This window comes from Microcebus murinus, chromosome 1 (assembly GCF_040939455.1).
Source record: "Microcebus murinus isolate Inina chromosome 1, M.murinus_Inina_mat1.0, whole genome shotgun sequence".
In the NCBI taxonomy this organism is placed as follows: domain Eukaryota; kingdom Metazoa; phylum Chordata; class Mammalia; order Primates; family Cheirogaleidae; genus Microcebus; species Microcebus murinus.
Window position 1 is genome coordinate 82,780,322 of NC_134104.1, and position 19,388 is coordinate 82,799,709.

At 38.8% G+C, this 19,388-nt stretch overlaps 2 protein-coding genes across 11 annotated transcripts in view; one reads left to right on the forward strand and one right to left on the reverse strand.

Annotated features, from left to right (window-relative positions):
• Positions 1–1,167, forward strand: part of PEX5L (peroxisomal biogenesis factor 5 like) — a 215,719-nt gene extending 214,552 nt beyond the window's left edge. For all 9 annotated transcript variants that reach the window (XM_012736993.2, XM_012736997.2, XM_012736996.2 and 6 more), the window contains one exon: positions 930–1,167. In XM_012736993.2, the coding sequence (XP_012592447.1) occupies positions 930–1,134 (205 nt within the window). In that variant the 3' untranslated portion in view covers positions 1,135–1,167. The remainder of the gene's footprint in view (positions 1–929) is intronic.
• A 12,285-nt stretch (positions 1,168–13,452) lies between these two features.
• USP13 (ubiquitin specific peptidase 13) overlaps positions 13,453–19,388 on the reverse strand; it is a 115,910-nt gene continuing 109,974 nt past the window's right edge. For both annotated transcript variants that reach the window (XM_076003663.1, XM_012737002.3), the window contains one exon: positions 13,453–18,729. In XM_076003663.1, coding sequence (XP_075859778.1) covers positions 18,636–18,729 — 94 coding nt within the window. In that variant the 3' untranslated portion in view covers positions 13,453–18,635. The remainder of the gene's footprint in view (positions 18,730–19,388) is intronic.

Below are 19,388 nucleotides of genomic sequence, written 5' to 3' on the forward strand. Positions count from 1 at the left end.
ACATGTTAACATATATATTTTACAAAAAATAATTATTTTCCAAAACAACAAAAAATGTTTAATGAGAAGAGTGGCATTGTTTTACATTTTCACAAATTTCTTTAATATCTTGCTTACTAAACTGTCATATCTGCCTCTGCATTTGATCTATTGGGATATTGCACATTATGAAGTCTGGAAAATTCCACTGTATGCATGTGAAAAAAATGAACATGAAAAGATCAAATAACATCTCAGTTTCATTATAAAAATGATTTTGACCTCACCAATCCCAAAGGTTTCCCAGAGTGCACATTTTGAGAACTATTGATGAGCTTTCACATGAATTGATTCAACTGCACCTCACAAAGTTTTAAAATGTCTTCTCTTATCCCTATTACATACTCAAGGAAACTGAACCTTGGAGAAGGTAAGAAATTTGCCTAAGGCTAAGTATCTGGGATTCAAGCCCAGATGTTCTGATAATAAATTTAACTCCATCCTAATTGTGTTCCATATTTCTATCACTAATAGGAAAAATTAGACTACTTCGTTTCTAAGTAGGGCCATATTCTTCCTCTTAAACTCTAGTTATAGAAATCATATCTACAAGTGGATCAAGTCTTCAGATCATTCCTGGAGTGGGGGAAGAGCAAACGCATTAATGAGTTAGCAATCATTTTGCTATCATTCTTCCTCTCTCACATGACATTCCTAAAATAAAATTTGCTTTTCTTTTTTCTTTCCAATTTCACTATATTTAACAAATATCATTCACTAAAGATAATGAGAGATTCAGAAAGTTGTTCATCTGATTATCCAGAACACCAGAGAGAGGTGATTTAGGATTTTAGACTAAAATAACTCAAACTGGTTTTTTTTAAGTTTGCTAACTCTGACATGTGTTGCATTTTAAAATATCTGTTTTTTTTTTTTTTTTACCCTCTTAGAGAAGCGGTCAGCAATTTTCTCACTGCCCTCAGTTTGCAAAGAAAGAGCAGGAATCAACAGCAAGTCCCTCATCCCGCCATCTCTGGGAATATCTGGGCTGCCCTCAGAATTGCACTGTCTCTGATGGACCAACCGGAACTGTTCCAGGCGGCTAATCTCGGTGACCTGGATGTTCTCCTAAGAGCTTTCAATTTGGATCCTTGAAGGAAAAGAAAAAAAATAAATAATAATCCCTCATCTGTTTAATTGTACTGAGAAATGAAAAACTATTTTATTATGAAATTCGAAAAGGATAAATCAGATATTCAAAAGGACATGGTCATATAACCCAAGGAAATTAATTTCTACAGACAATGCCCAGTCTCTGTTCAGATCCAAAAGCACAAAATGTTGTAGACAGAGTGAAGGTTGGGCTCAAAAGAAGAATTGAGAGACTCAAACTAAAATAAAGTGACTGTGTGTGAATACTCTTTTCACAAATAGCAAGCATATTGCAAAACATGTTCTTTGGGTTTTTGTCCCTACTTGCAGCCGATGATACATCTGAGGAACTTGCTCATGGGACACTTGCTCATAGGAGAAAGCACTGCCTCAGATCAGGAAATTTTGACTGTTTCTGAAATGTCCCTTTTTGCAAGACTGAACATAGTTTGGGCCATTGGTGCATGCACATATATTAACTCTTGACTAAAGACAGGCATTGCTTAAACCTGTTCCAATTTTAACTTTTACTGTAGCCCTTTGATTCCAGAGAGAGAGCTTTGCTGGCAAAAGCAGTTTTTGCACTAGAAATTTTTGCTGTTCCCAATCAAAACTTTTATGGGATTGTATATATGCACTTTAATATCTTATTTATGCCTTGCTGGAGTTTTGTTTTGTTGCTCCAATTTTTAACTTGGGGGTGAAAGATTTGAGAACTCAGCCTTGTTAGATCAACGGACCAAATAAAAAATTCCTGAAAATAGTTTTTCATAGTGTAGGGTTTTAAAAGAGTGTTTTTCTTAAAGCAGATATGATGACATAGGGTATAAATATGTCAAACATAGATGTTTCATCCACATGCTTTCTGGGACTGTATGAACTTAAGTAAGAGACAAAGTACTGTCGCTTTCATGCATTCTCTGCAGGGAGAAAGTTTGATGATATCGTGATTTCAATTGAGTTCATATTAACTTGCTTAAGTCATCTTTTACTGGCTTTCTAATTGCCCTGCATACCAATATTCCTTTTAAACTGTTAATATTTTAAATAGTTTTTCTTAAGAGTGATAAATACATTTTTCCTAAAAATTATGTGTTTTCTTAGTTTCATAATACTGCACTGTTTATCCCTTGCATTCTAAGTGATAGAAGAACATTTTCTAACTGAATCTCACTGAATGTCAGCGAATTAACATGAAAGATGCATGCCCCTTTGGCTCTTTGAACACTTAGCAAGTATCAGAAATTTTCTGTTGGCAGTGGTGTTTTATTTAATTGGTTACATTCCACTTAGTTCTGCAGAATGTTTCGTATATGTGTTTGGGGCTTGGTCATTATTTTGAAAGATAGATTTTTTAAAAGAAATTTGAAAAATTGTTTGCAAAGTGTTAACCAAAATACAATTTAACCTATGTCTAATTCTGGTAAGTTGTCCCATTCTTCTTCACCTTGTTGTCTCCAGGGTCCTCCAGAACCTTCCCCAAAGTAGTCTAATCCCAACTTTTTCTTTATGCTCTTTGGTTAGTAATAGCTCATTCCACTCATGACTATAGTTACAAAAAAAAGAAGAAGAAGAATTTTGATCAAAACTGATTGTGGAATTAGCTTTTGCTGAGGGACAAATGTGCACTTATGCTTAGAAATTGAATGTTAAGTGCAGGTATAAATCCTCCCCGGTTATCTTTGAAGTTCCTGGGTTGTGAGAGGACCTCAAGTTAACATAAAACCACAAATCCTTGAGGCTTATATATGTTACACTATTCTAGTTTATAAAGACAAAGAATTGAGGGCCCTGGGCTGGGTGCCAGGTTTGATATTCATGGTCAAAGCTCACTTGGGCAAGGTGATACTCCAGCCGGGCAGCAGGAGGCAGAGGCAGGCAGGCATCCACCAGTGGGCAGTAGTGCAACCCCAGCTTGGCCTGAGTCTCTACAGTCTCTGCAGCAAAGTAAGGCTCAACGATATTTTCAAGAATGGTCTTCTTTAGATTTTAGAATCCTAGAATCTCCATCTGGGAGGGACTTTTAGGGCCAGCCTGCAACCCATGGTAGCTATCTGCTTGAAAACACCTGATAGAACAGCATCCATTCCCTGCCTGTTCCTTCCTCCCCCCAATCTCTGTGCATTCACTGACTGGCCAGTTGACTTGGGCAGTCCAATAGGAGCCTCTGAACCATTCAAAGCAAACATTTCATGTGCTTTGCTTGTGATGCCATTCTATACATTCAGCAGCAACTGAATTTGCAGCCAGAATGTAAACCCTGAAAATGTGGAATAGTTTGGTTTAATTTGTGCTAAGTGGTGGTGAGTTTTGTGGTCCAAGTTTTCCTTTTTTGCTATTGGAAGACAAAGTAACTTCAAACTCCAAGGAGTTGTTTTAGGGAAGAATAGACAGTTTTCCATTTCCATTTGCAGAACATTTGGTAAGATTTTCTCCAGTATGTCCAGTGTCCATTAGAACTAAGATTTTTATAGGCTGTTGCTTGTCAGCAAATCCAGAATTACCACCCAAGAAGAAAAGAATTTCATTTTTCAATAAATTTTTATAAAATTAAGTAAACACTATTACTAAAAAGTGACGGAAAGTTTCTAGAAATAAAGCACCACCAAAAATTAAGTAGTAAGACTTTAGAACAGTCTTTTTTGTATATAGCATAACATGTTTGGGATTTTTTAAAAGTGTATACACTTTTCTTTTAGGCAGAACTATTTTTGGCATCTCATCTTCACGACATAAAATTGTCATTTAAATTACTCTTTCCATTTGACAGGATAGGGTGCCCTTATTTCTCTCTGAGGCACTCTGGGAAGGCTTGAATTTCTTTCTTCATGTATTAGTGACAACCTAAGAGCTCCTAGGTGATGGTTCTCTTTTACTAGAATGACCACTCAATTGCATAGGAGTGACTTTTGGGGACTGACTTCACCAGTAGATTGGATGAAATTGCAGAGAAAATCAGTGATCATTGCTGGTTTTCAAAACATGTTACAACTATGTCAATAGGCTATCTCTGTGTGCTGCTGCACCTTCCTAAAGGGAGGAGGAGGAGGAGGGAGAGGACGAAGAGTAAGAGATGCTCTTACTAGGCTAATTATCTTAGTTCTTCATTCCCTTTACTTTTTCCGAAGATCACTCCCCATGCCTCCTGAAAGAAAGACAAGTCTTGTTCACCAGAAAACTTTAGTAGAAAACTGTGAACTGTGTTTTCTCAGCCAATCTGGATTCCTATTAGAATGGCAAAGTAGTGATACATAGCTGGGTAGGAATGTCCAGGACACGCTCACTTTTAGAGTTTTATGCTACTTTCCTTGCTCTTCTATTTAAAGAAAACTATTATATTGAATCTTGGGCCCATGTCTAAATACTTGTATAGATAACTATTTCTGGTATATTCTTGCCATACAAGGAAGACTTGAACACAACTGTATCTAGTCCCACTTATAACAGGAGCTCTCAAACTCTTTACCATAAACTTTGTGAGTTCCTTGGGGATATAGGAAAGCAAGACGGTCATTTTGAGTCCTTCCCTCATTTGCTCCTGAATCAGTTCTACAAGCCCGGACTGTACTTTTAAATTAGTTGTCATAGCAGTTGTGGATATTGTTTTATATCTTGAAATGAGCATTCTAGAAACAGGGTATTCTGAAGGCTTAATTTGTGTGCCATATTTTTGAGCCCTCTTATTTTGGAAATTATTATACATATATATACATCATTTCAACTTTGTAAAATAATTTCAAATTCATTCCCTATCCTCAGTTTCCCTATCATCTCAGTAATTATAGAACTGGGTGAAATTAAACTGTTTTGAACTAAGAAGTAGATACATATATATTTTTAAAGAGTGCTCATAGATGAACTCTGGCATAAAGTTTGTAAAAAAGCAATTTTTAAAAAGCAAAACATATAACCTCAGGTACAAAAATATTGCATGCATTAGTACTTGCAAATCTGCCTATTCAAATATTAACCAAAGCATGCAAGATAACTTTACTGAATGTAAATTTACACAGTGCATGATTAAGTCTCACAGGTTAGCTTATTTTCCTTGCTTCTGAACAAGGGAGCATTTTCATGAACTTTGTGTTAGTTTTTCTATTTGCTTTTTCTATCCTATCCCTGAAATCATTCTCATTCTGTCACACAAAACTTTGCAGATATTCACACATTAGGTTTGCGCAGTGTTACAGCAGTGCCAAACTACTCCTCTGAAGAATTTAGGTACTTAGATATCTAAATACTTTTAAAAACCAGCTGAGGCACAACAGGTCAGAAACTACTGAAACAAATCCAAGTTTCTGAATCTACTAAATTAAGTTGTGTTGGTTGCCTCAGCACATAAAAGTTTGGGCTCTAAATTCTTAATGATGCATTTCAAAATTTTTTGAAATGTTTAGGAATAAATTAGAAAAACTAACATTCTAAATAAGGTGGGGAGGTTGGGATAATATCAGGCACAGGAAAATCATCATCAGGCAAAGTGGACATGGGGCCTTAATTTCCATAAATGTCACATCACGAGTGTGTGGGGTCTCATAGCAGGGTTCTGACACAGCCCTATTTGTATGGTAGGTGAGCTGCTTGGACCCATGTACCCTGAGAAACTGCACTTGATCAGTAGGTCTAAAAACACTGAAATTCAGGGAATGCTGAGGTGATTTCACGATCACTCAGAACCAAATATGAAGTCTTCTCACTGCCTGTTTCTATAACCCCTATTTTATGAGGAGACTAGAAATAGAGAGAACAGAGTTCAGTAAGACAATGGGGTCTTACGTTAGTAACAGCTTTGTCACCCACTTCATACACCCTTGAACCTCCACACACATACTCACGAGCTCAAAGACAGAATTGCACACACACAGAGCAAAGACCCGTTTGTTGTGTGGAGGCATTAAACAGTTAAGAGAAGAAAAAACAGAAACTTAAAGTATGAGATTTAACAACCTCTCATGTGGTATTTTGCCTTGAACAAAGTTTCCACAACCTGCAACCTCTGCAGAAATACCAAAATAACATACTCTGGAAACGACTGTCCCAGTCTCAGAACTGTTTTCTCAGACCTTCTCTAACAGAGAAAACTAAACTGCAGTGTTGCAGAGTGTAGCGGCAAAACCTTGACAGGCTCAGCGGAAAACATTTAGAAGCCTGTACTCAAAATAATAAGATGAAAAACAAAACAAACAAATAAATAAAAACCAATGAGGCAGTTCTTTGTATGTAGTCTGGTTTTGAGGTTTTTTTTTTCCTTTGAATTTGTTGAAGAGAGAAATGTGACACAACAAGACTAAGAGGTATATACACACTCAGCTGGGTAAGTTGAACATTTGGCATTTTCACTGAGATATATAACATTTTTGCATGGATACCATAAAGGATTGTGCCATGTGAGAAATGTGTTCATGGTTGACTGTTAGCAGTAGTTAAAGGAAATATAGCTAACCTAAACTTTTAACCAACTTCCTTTCATTTTCCCCACATATCATCTAACCAAAACCCTCCTCAATTTTCATTGCCCAAATTTGTTTACATTGGTTGAAAAAAAAAACCCAATTAATTTAGTAAACTTTTTACAAACTATAACAAGCATTTATTAACTATTTAGAAAAGACATTTCTATATATTTTGTATATCTATGAATATTGCATATATGGTCTAATCTAAAAATATTGTTTTGAGATAAATTCTTCTGTGATGCTTCCTCATCATGCTCAATAATGTTTAAAATCTTGGGATTTCATTATTAAGCTGAAATAGATAACAAAGAAAAAATTTAACTTTAAATGTTTACATTGAGTTTCCAAATTAATTCCAACCCAGTTTAAATGACCTATAGTAAATTAATGGCAATGGGGGAGGGGATTTAAAAGTTATTGGCCTACCATGTGATCATATATCTGTAATTTAGTGAAATAATATGTATCATAGCACAACTCTGTTGGGTATTAAGGCTTCATCTTAGTATTTCCCTGCATTGCTCTTTGAAATAAAGTTACTACAATAAACATAACCTCTTATCATACTGATGTTTTAATTTACTCAGTTGGCTTATAATTTGCAAAGTACCAAGATTAAGGTAGTATTTTTGTACTATTATTGGAAGCATGCCTTCCCTTTTTCACATTATTAAATTGTATTTATATTTGTGCAATTTTAAACTATGTTTTCAAATAAACTTTGTCTGTGGCTTCAAAGTCTTCTCAGGAATCTTTCAAAATGGGATTTGGGAATCAGAATTGCTTCAAATCAAATGGAATCCAATTTGTATTACTGGCTAAAAGGTCCTTTTATTGACTCTCAACTACATATGATTTTGCATGAGTTATCTGGAAATCAGGAATGCATTTTTAGATATACAACAAAACTTTAAAATATCCCTCCTTTGTTAATTTTTTAAGACTAGGATATTATTTAACCTGAAATTGAATTTTGTGATTTTTTTAGAATAAAAGTATTAAAATATAATTCAGTTTTAGGGTCTTTTTTTTATTTTTTGGTCAGCCAGTCAATAAATATTTGAGCCCAAAGTATGTGCTGGCACTGTTCTAAGTGTGGGACACAGTGGCAAGTGAATAAAATCAAACTTGCCCTTGCAGAACTCAGATGTCTGTGGGAGGAGACCTACAGATACTTTAACAAATAAGAATGCTGTGTGCTGTGAAGTGCTAGAACAGGCAGATAAGGTATTATGAGAGCGAGTGGGGGCTCCCTTAATTATAGGTAGCCAAGAAAGTTTTCTCTTATGTGACGTCTGGACTGAGATTTAAACGACAAGAAAAGTGGAGTTGGGGACACGGTTCCTGGCAGAGCCAACAGCTGGTGCAAGGTGCCAAGACAGGAATACACTCAGTGTGCTGGTGTGTGTGCAAGAAGAAAGGAGGCCAGGGTGGCGAGGACTGGGAGCAGGGAGACCTTAGAAGACACCCTGGCAGGAGGAAGATCGTGGGAGGCCTTTCTCAGTACAGGCTCAAGGGCAGATTTCCTGCTAAGCAAAGAGGATCCAAGTTTCTGTGCTTCCAAAATGTTTACAAAGTAAAGTCCTTGAGTCAGCTTTGTGCTAAAAGGAACAGCAGGCTCTAAAGAGGAGAGCTAGAGAGAGAGAAAGACTTGAGCATCCCCTTCTCACTCTTTTGATCTGAAGCAGCACTTAGCCTCTGTGGAATCCCATTTTTTCCTCTATGAAATCAAGTTGTACATATTTCTTTCCTACTTCACTGCTGTGCTATATTGTCAGGGAGTTCCACCAAAACCCGCCTGTTTCGCTTATCCCGCTCCTAAATTGAGCAGCTACTAATACTCACAGCTGATGAGGTGATTTGGGGTCATACTTCTGATTGGTTGACTACCATGTAAATGAGGTGACTTTGGGAACATACTTATGATTGGCTGACTACTATGTAAATGAGGTGACTTTTGTGAAAACTTGTGATTGGCTAACTGTAACCCCTCAAAAGGTATAAAACGAAAAAAGAAAAAAGAAAAAAAAAAAAAACGAGAAAGGGGCACTCAGAGTTTGGTGGCAGATGTGCCTCTCTGAGCCCTCCGGCGTAATGAAGCTGACTCTCCAACTCCCCGTGTGCCACTCGGGTTTTTCTTCGGCCAAGAGCTGGTCACATCTGCCGGAACAATATAAGGTACAAATCCATCTATCTAGTGGTGAATTGAGGCTTCCCCTCCCCCTCAATCTCCCCTTGGATAACTCAAGCCTCTTTTACATTTTCTACCTCCACTTTTTAAATGTAAATTATGTTAATTTCCTGAAATAGCTGCTTTTTTTTCATGTGTTTATAAAAACAGCCCAAGGTCTGAAGAGTTCTTTATATTTCTTTACAAGACTCCTTAAAGTAACACCATAATTACCCAGCACTGCAGGGTTCACAAAGAACTTACATTTTTGTTCTTAACTTACATCCTGTAAAAAACCATGCTGCCTGGTAATTATAGATATGCATCAGTTTTGAGAACTGATGGCTAATTTTAGTATTTGTCCCGTGGAGCTCAAGTACTGGCCCTCAGTACTGCCCCATGTTTGAGTTTCTGTACCTGAGTTAAGATGCGTATAGACCAGGTAGTCCAATCTTCTCAGGCCAAGTTCTTGGAAAGGGAAACAGAAAGGAAGCTAACATTTACCGAAACCTACCACCTGCCAGATTCCCTAGGCTGCACGTTTCTACTCTGCCATTTAACCCCAGTGGGCACTTTTGTCCCATATTTTTGCCCTACTAATAACTTTATGCAGTCCATAATTAATATAATTGCAAATAATTAACATAAGAGCAAAAACTGTGCAAGGTGTAAAAAAAATCTCTTCCAAATTAAAAACTGACTAAAGATTGCATCTAATACTATTATAAAAACTGCAAAAACTGATCCAAGAAAAAGTAGGCTTAACATTGCTCATGGTAATGTGAACTAAAATGCTCACCACCACCACCCCACACCGGCTGACTGAATGGACCCCCTCATGGCCAAAGGAATATCCTAAAGCAAAATTGCCTGCTAGGAGGAGGGAGGTCAGACTTGCCTTATCATGCCCCCCTCCCTTCTTGGGGACTTCCCTTGTAACCCATTAACGTGCCTAAGGATATCCAAGACAAATCTGTAGATTCTCAATTTACACAACAAATCTATGTCTGTGGTTTATCTCTGAGAACAGTTCCATATGTTAAAACATTCCAAGCCTTTAGACAAAGCTTCATGTCTTTAACCAATTACAATCCAAAGAATCTGTAAACCCACCTCTAACCTGTAAGCCCCTACTTCTAGATGTCCCACCTTTTTGGGCCAAACCAATGTATGCCTTCCACATATTGATTTATGACTTTACCTGTAACCCCTTTCTCCCTGAAATGTACAAAAACCAAACTGTAACCCAGCCACTGCGAGTCCACTTACCCAAGGCCTCTTGGCAGTGGCTCCGGGTCATGGTCCTCAAAGTTGGCTCAGAATAAATCTCTTTAAAATTATTTTACAGAGTTTGGCTTTTTTCCGTTGACAATTTTGGCATAGTCGGCAAAATCTCAGAGAAGAGATCTTGGGCCACCTAAGGAGCAGCACGGACTCGGCACCAGGTACCAGCTCGGCCCTTTTAGGCCCTCTGACTCCGAGCTTCTCCTTTGGCGGAGCTGGTAAGTACTCCTGAGATCTGGACCTTCCGTTTTTGGTTGACAGTAAAAACTTGCTATTGATTAAAAACTGACAAAAGAATAAACTCTTCTGGACAAAATTTACATTTGCAAGATTGGACCCCATGGAAATAATGGCTGCAAAAGGGAACTTGCAATAGCAAAAGTTTCAGTAGGGAAAAATTGATAAGGGCCAAGAACTAACTGATGACTCAGACTGTCCTCATAAAATTTACAGAATTGATACCAGTTAAACTAAAATAGAAAAAAATGTGAACGCTTGGAAATAGTTGCAATGGATAACTATTTCACACCTTCTCTCTCCTCAAATCCTCAAACTCCCTCATCCTCTCCCAGCTGACGATCTCACTTCCTACTTCACTGAGAAAATTAAAGCAGGCAGGAGAGAAGTCCCAGCCCACAGCTGTACTCCTGGTCTCTCCGCCTCCCTCAGCCTACTGTGGCTATAGATGGTCTTTCCATGCCCTACCTAAATCGGCTCCTCACGCCGGCACCAGATCCCATTACCTCTTGCCTGCTCAAGGACATCAGATCAGCAATTCCTCCATCTCTCTCCTACATCCTTAATATTTCATTTTCTATTTGACCATCTTATTTTAAATGTTATCCTAACAATTTAAAACCCATGCTTTCAAAACTGTTCACACAGAGATCACCCATGACATCCAAATTGATTAATCTCAAAGTCAATTCTCAATCCTCACCTTACAACATAGCAAGACCCTGTCTCTAAGAAAAAATAGAAAAATTAGCCAGACATGGTGGTCCTAGTGACTTGGGAGGCTGTAGGTAGAAGGGTTGTCACTTGAGCCCAAGAGTTCAAGGCTACAGTGAGCAATGGTCGCACCACTGCACTCCAGCCTGGGCAACAGAGCAAAACTCTTGTCTCTAAAAAAAATTAAAAATAAATAAATAATTTAAAAAATCTTTTAGACTGAAAAAAAGAGTCAAAACCTCCATAGGATCAAAATGCTATATGGATTAAAATGATGATATAAAAATGTCCTGTGTTCACCAAGTTGTCAGATGCTTTACATAATTCATCTCAGGTATTATGCCCATTATATAGGTGAGAAGACTAAGTATCAGGATATCAAGTGGGTACCAAAGCCACATAGCTAGTCTAGGTTGAAAACAAGATTTGACTTCAAGTCTATATGCCTCCACTCATGTAATTATACCATCCTGCCTCCCTACCACATTGAAAAACTTTTCCTAGTAGATTTTTAAATGATCGGTGGCATGAGGGATAACAATAGCTCACTATTTCCAATTAAATTTTCCCACTACAACTGAAGTTTGTCACTGACTACATTTGAAAAACAGGACCAAAATTTCAACAGCACATATTCACACTGGTCAATTCCATCAGGCAAGATGGGCTATAGCAAGTGAATGTGAGTAGCAGCTGGCCTGCATTGTCCTAAAAATTTACAATTCTCTGAATCACAAATAAACCTTTATTATCCCAATCATTTCCTCCTCCTCCTCCTCCTCACCAAAACACCGAAGTCAGTCATTTATTTGAATTTTTAAAAATATATAGGCCCATTCTTTTATAAACTTTGAGCAATTAAGATGTATTTTTTAAGATGAAACATACATTTATTGATTGAATTACTGAATATTTATTATCTGCTACATATCAGGCAAAAGGAACAGAAACAAATTGTCCAGAGATACTTTTAACTCTTTCAGCGATGTCCTAGTCCTCATCATAAAAACTCATTCTGCTGAGATAGCATCCTTTCATTCTTTGGTTAAACTTCATGTATCGTTTTCTCAATTGTCCTTTCAAACACTGCATATTCCAGAGAAACCAGCTGTTGTTCCAAAAAAGTCCACTCCGTATATATTTAATGTAATTTCTTTTCTAAGTTATTTTTTTCCTATGATTTCAATGACCATTGGTCTTCTGAGTTTTTCATCCCCTAGAAAAGGACTGGGCTGACCATGCATACACGCTGCCGTCTTGATGTCTGAGATATACTGAGTTTTTGTTTCCTCTCAGTTTTCCCCTCTCATCATTCCCAAAACTTTAAGGCTCTTTGTAATCCTCCTTGGCCTAACTCTTTACATGGGGAGGTGGAAAGAGTGGCTGCTTGTTGACAACTATTAATATCGCTATCCTCCGTCTCTCATGAAAGCCTGAGCTCCTTTTGGAGACCGTGTTGAGCATCTTTGGGTGCTTCCCCGGCTCCCACCAGCACCACACCTGCAGCCCCCAGGTCAACCCTGGCCTCATGTCTGAGCACCACCATTTTGGCGGCTCCAAATCAATATATCTTCAAGCAGCGATTAATATACCCCGCAGGGTAGGCAACATAATGCCCCCACAAAGATGTCCACATTTTACTCCCCAAAACTTGTGAATATGTTCCCTTACATGGCAAAAGGGACTCACAGGTGTGATTAAGGATCTTGAGATGGGAAACATATTCTGGATTATCTGAGTGGGCCTAATGTAATCACAAGGGTCCTTCTATGAGGGCAGCAAGAGTCAGGCTGGGGAGACGTGGCCCTGAAAGCAGAGGCTGGAGTGAGGCCAGCGGTGTTAGGAGGCCATGAGCCCGGGGAACGTGAGCAGCCTCTGGAAGATGGAAAAGGCAGGAAGGGATTTTCCCCTACAGCTACCCTGCCGACAACTTGATTTTAGCCCCCTAAGACCCATTTTCAGACTTCTGATCTAATAAATGTATTGCTTTAAGCCACTGAGTTTGTGGCAATTTGTCACAGCAGCAATAGGAAACTCATACCCTACAAACACAGTGTCATAGAAACATTGAAGTCTCTTGATTTAACACCTCTCTGTTTTGCTTTTACCGTGTTAAGGTGGCCACCAGCAAACGCAGAGCCTGGGAACCACAGAAAGTTCTCGATTTAACTCCATGACATCCAACAGAGATGTCTAAGGCAGCAGACTCCTCCCTGCTCTGACCCCTTCCACGTCCTCAGAGGTAGCAAGCACCATGCCACTGCTGACGCTGTACTAGCGATTGGGATCAGATGGCCACCAAGGCTGCCTGGCTACAGCAGGCAAACCTAAAAAGAAATAAAATTAGTCACTGTCTCAAGTTACCTGTTCCACTGGTAGATGAGAACCATCAGAATCAGTTTATCTGACATTAAAAAAAAAAAAAAAAAGGAAAGAAAAGAGCCATAAAGGAACCTCAGATTGTGAGAATAGCTTTTAATTTAAAACAATTGAAGCAATAAATCATCCATCTCTCTTTTCATCACAGGCAAATACTCTCCCAAAACATTTGATATAGTTTAAACAACAACTGTGACTAGTGCAAAATAAAATAAATACAAACTCTTTCAGGAGCCAGCATCAAAACCTGCCGGGCAGGTGGGCACAGGCAACAGGCCTCTGCCGAGGCCGAGAGAAGTGGCACATGGAGGGCGGCAGGATTTGCACAGTATTTCAACACAGCCAGCTTTGAACGGACTTCAAAATACCTGGGGAGGGGAAACCACAAGAGAATGTTGCCTAAAATGAAACACATATGCCCAACACCCTCATGTGGCTAATACCCTTGGCACCTGGAAGACGCTAGAGAAAGAGGAGCAATGATAGCGACTCCCAGGAAAAGCTGAAGGCAGACAGTTTGGGGCTCATGTGCTTTTCTTTTTGTTTTTGTTTTTTTTTTTAATTAGGATCATACATTTCTATATTGGTTTTTAGGCAGAAAAACCTGCTTTCTGGGAGGTGTTCTGTGCCTCACAGTGCTCCTGACTCCAGCAAAAACATGTGTTCTGCTTCTATTTGGATGCCTCTCAGAATGACCTTTCCTACCTGTGGGACTTCACTGCCTGCCCCACACCACGGAGGTCTAGAGCAGCACTGTCCAACAGAGGTGCCACATTTAGCCACACATCTCATTTTAAATTCTTTAGTGGCCATATTTAAAACAACAATGATAAAAACAGGTGAAAACAACTTTAATATTTACTAAATTAATATTTTATTTAATATCCAAAATATTGTCATTTTGGCATGTCATCAATATAAAACATTGGTGAAATATTTTAAGTTCTTTTTTGGTACCAAGCCTTCAAGATCCGGTGTGTATTTTATGTGTACAGCGCAATCTCAACTTAGACAAATCAAATTTCAAGTGGTCATTTGCCACATGTGGCTGTTGACTATCACACTGAATAGCACAGACCTAGAGAATCTGATGTGAACTCTTTCAGGGCGATTTACTGAGTGGGAAGTCTCCATGACACTGTGGAGGTGATCTTGTACACCAATTTAAGAGTACAGAACCTTGTTCCACAACCTAGGATTTTTGAGCAAAGGACAGGGTAGGAAAGAATCCTTTAAAATAAAGGACAGAATTACATTTTGTCTAACCCCATCCCCTGGTCCTGATGGGATTTAGCAACAGTGATGCCTACAAGATGAAAAAGACATCCTGTCCGTGACAGACAACTTTGTCAGACTTATTTGGAGATCATAGCTATAACTGAATTAGAACTTTTCCCCCTGTCCTCTCCTAGAATTTTAAAATATTCTATAAATGTGACAGATTTAGCTGAATGCATTCTGAGCCTTTTCTAGGAAGGTGTTTTAAATGGATTTTTTTGTGTGTTTTTGAGGATGGAGGCAAAATACATCATGGAGTGGAAAGTTGTGAGTTTCAAGAGTGGAAAAAAAAAAATGGGACGATGACCAAAGAAAATAAAGATAAGTGGAGCAGGAATAGAAATGGGATGGAGACACTAAAAATGACACAGGTCCCCAACTGGGGTGTAGAAACTGTAACAATTCAAAAATATAAGGTCTAAACCTCTAGGTGATCCCTTCTATAAAAATAGAAGAGGCCTTTAGAGGAGGAAGGGACTTCTGAGCTCATCTAGTCTAACCCACTCATTTTAAAGAAAAAGGTCTGGAGAGATAAAGCGACTTGGCCCCACACACTGACAGGTGGAGCCTCATATAGACCAGGTGCTCTCCCTATGGTTCAGATAACGGGAATAAACAATTCAGGGAGCGAAAGGTTCAAGCTATTCCCACTGGACTTCTGCAGCTCAAAGTGAGCAACTGGGAAAAGGCAGGCACATTCTCTTGTAGGTGGGAGAAAGCAGCTTCAACAGTTCCAAAACATTGAAGCAACGTTGATATAAAATATCATTAAAATACGATTCTTCCAAGAGTCATTTCTGCATACATTTTTTTTCCTTTAAAAGAAAATCCCAATCTGAACCAAACTGGATTGCTGATTAGTTACATGGGCATTTAGACCAATTGACAAAATAAAAACTTTAATACATTACATTTTCCAAAGACACATTCATTGGGATTCTACACAAATATATATCAAAAGATATTTACAGAAAGAGAGTGCTGTCTTTCACACAGACACCCACATACAGTGAGAATTTCACAATTATACCAACATGCCTCACACAGAGGACTCCTAACAGGCTGATAATCAGTTGACACAATCCACATATTATTCCAGTTTTCAGTCACAAATAATCTCGTCTACACACATGTAAAATTAAGTGGTACATTCCGGACTTTCATAGGGAAACCTGCTTTGTTTATATTAAGATACACATATAAACACGTTTTTAAGCAAGAAAGAAACCCATTATTTGCTCCAGTTTTTCCCAACTCTGAATCTGAAATAAAGAATAGCACATATACAAAACTTTGCCTTGTAGAAATAGCCCTTTGCGTTGTGAGGCAGGGAAAAAAAGGCAGCCATAGTATGCTTTCTTACAGTTTGTTAGGCATCAAAAGGGCTAAATTTCTTTCTGTTTAACGAAATTAAATAATTTAAAGACTATCTCAAATATTGATTTTACACCATTAATTTTGCAAAGTTTTACTATAAAATTTTTATTTTGTTCAAAATACACATGCTATCTTTGTCCACTTTTCAATCCAAACTCCCAATCCCCCCCCATTCCAAAAAAAGGCCTTTGCTAGGTAACACCGATGGAAACAAGCCATTTTTTTTTTTTTTTTTGAGACAGAGTCTCGCTTTCTTGCCTAGGCTAGAGTGAGTGCCGTGGCGTCAGCCTAGCTCACAGCAACCTCAAACTCCTGGGCTCAAGCAATCCTCCTGCCTCAGCCTCCCGAGTAGCTGGGACTACAGGCACGAGCCACCATGCCCGGCTGATTTTTATATTATATATATTAGTTGGCCAATTAATTTCTTTCTATTTTTATGGTAGAGACGGGGTCTCGCTCAGGCTGGTTTTGAACTCCTGACCTTGAGCAATCCGCCCACCTCGGCCTCCCAGAGTGCTAGGATTACAGGCGTGAGCCACCGCGCCCGGCCGAAACAAGCCATTTTTGATGCACATTTGGAATCATTATTCTGTAGCACTCAGCCCGAAGGGGACTGGATTTTGTAAGGCAGCTTAGCAGGGGGGTTTCCATAGGAGTCAGCGACTCGAGGAACAGAGCGGGACAGCTTTAGGATATCCAAGTCAACCCTGGAAGGTAACGCCAGTGGGCACACTTGAGTAGAGAATTACTGCACCATGAGCTCCCACCTTCTGCCAATTTCATTTGTTCCCAAATTGAGGAAAACACCAGATGAGAGAAGGCAGGGAGCACACCCTACTAGGACCAGCACAGCACCCTCCTTCTACTCTGTCCAGGTTCGTCGTATCATATCCTGAAAGCATAATTGGAAAGAGGGCAGGTGTCATCACACCATTGTGCAGATGAGGACACTGAGGCACAGGAAGGAATGGGACTTGCCCAAGGTCCACAGCCAGGTGGGGGCTGCACCCAGGTCTCCAGGCCGCAGGCCTTGGACTCCGCAAGCCTCGCTCACATGGCACTAGGTGACCCGTGAGTCAGGCGCCCCTATGGTGACCACACCTCACTCACCACACCCTAATCCAATGTCTGTGCTTTATTTCTCCCAGTTGGTTCTGCTTTATTTTCCTACAGTCTCTAAAAGATCCTTTCAGCCAAACAAATACATGTTAAACAGACAGCAATAAATCCTTTTTCCTCTGACTAATCTGAAATAGAAACTCCAGAGATGCTGGGATTTGGTGCAGAGCAGTAGGAAAATTACAGAACGCAATCACTCCACCTTTTATCACATTTGAAACTCTAATCTAATCCCAGGTTGCAACTAAAATGCCAAAAATAACCAACATGAGAAAGATAGTCTTTCATAATGTCATATAAACTTTCTTCGCATCTAAAATCCTTAAAGTGTACAAGATCACACTGTTGGTCACATCAGATAAGCAGTGAAGGCCAGTTAGGAGGTAACAAACCAAAAGGGAGCAGAGATGAGACTCTGGCCCCAGAAAACGTGGACATGGGGGCAGGTAAAAAGCTCAGAGACAGGAAAACTACAGACAAATCCAGGGCACTTTAAACAATTCCAGGGAGTTACCATGTGGTATGGTAAAAAGCGATTACCTATTTTAACCAAAAATAAACGTTATGCCTTTCGGGGAAAGGGCTGCTGAGAAACTGGGAATTCACCTACCTTTGGCAAAACACATATGATGCTGCTGTGGGCATGTGACATTACACCACCACTGTCGCAAACCCAAGTGAATTCTTGACAGCACTTAAAGGGATAACTCAGCCCTTTTTGCTCCTTCAAATCTAAGTGGGGAACTAATCTTTTTTTAATGTTCCTGAGTCATAATTTCACTAAATATTTACTTGCTTTTTTCCGATATGCTTAATACCAAGTGTTTAGCCTTTAAAAATCAACTCATCACAGATTTCTAGTGGACTCACTTTTCTAGTAAAGGTCTCACACTCTCACTCACTCTTACACACAGTCGCATAATCGTGTTATGAATTTTGATATGATAAATTAAAAATATCTTTCACTGCAGATGCTATATTATACACGGATGGGTAGGTCAGAAATTATTGTATGTGATGAAAAAAATTATGTCACAAACAAAGCTCCACCCACTTGCTGATTTTCTGTACGAAACAAAAGTGGGCTTTTCATTTATCGTGGGTAAGGCCATGCCACTGGCCACATTGATCGGTTTCTCTGGGGGCCACTACCACTGGCCCCCAAAGCAAAACAGACGGCTGGGGTGCATCCCCATTTTTGATGTGCTGATGGCAGATCCCCCACCAGCAATATGAATACTTTTTTTTAAATATCATCCTCTCCTTGAACATTTATAAAAACTATCTACAATAGTATATCATCCCTAATAGAAATTTCTCCCCAGTTCTATTTCAGAAGGCGTCAAATGATCGTGCTCTTTAAATAAAACTATAAATACCCCAGGTATTCCTCCATGTCTGGATGTCTCAACTTTTTTTCTTTTTTTTTTTTTTTTTTTGGCAAATTAAAACATCTATGGCTTCTTCTTGCCGATTTGCATGTTTGAGGTCTAGCTGGGTATCCTGCGGTAAAAGTACATGTATCCCAGATCTTTAGGGGGCCTTTCTGAGGCACAAACTTTGTGGTCATTGTAGATCACCCATCTGAAAACAAAAGACAGAAGCAGTTGATGGATTTAAGTCAGTTCCAGGAAACGGCATAAAGAAGTTACTACATCATATGGAACACAATATTTAAAATAACCATGATGTTTTAAGACATCCAAACTCAAGTTTGTTATACAAAAAGGAACAGAATGCTGATGGGGAATCACAACAGCTTTTTGATTTTTGAGCTTAATCAAGAAGTTGTTACTAAAACGTATCAGGAAGACTCTAAACATTTTAAACCTTTGATCCCACAGCTCCCTTTGTAGAAATCCATAGATAGCCTCAGAAATTGAGTCAAAGAATTACGTACAACAACCTTTATTTCAGCCTTAGGTATAAAACTAGCTAAAATTCGGAATTAAGCATCCATGCAGTGAAGGATTATGGAAATATAGGATTATGAAAATTTCAAAGGCTATTTGGTAAAGTGAGAAAATAATCACAATATAATATGAAGTAGGTAAAAGTAGGTTACAAAATTGTATGTACTTTACAACCTACTTTAAGCTTTTAGAAAAGCTGTAAATACATATGTAACTTACATGTAGTATGTGTGTTCACAGACACATATACACCCTCCTCCAATGAGATCATAAAACAAAGAACAATATATCAAAATGTAGACAATGTTATCTTTAGGCTTCTAGGATACA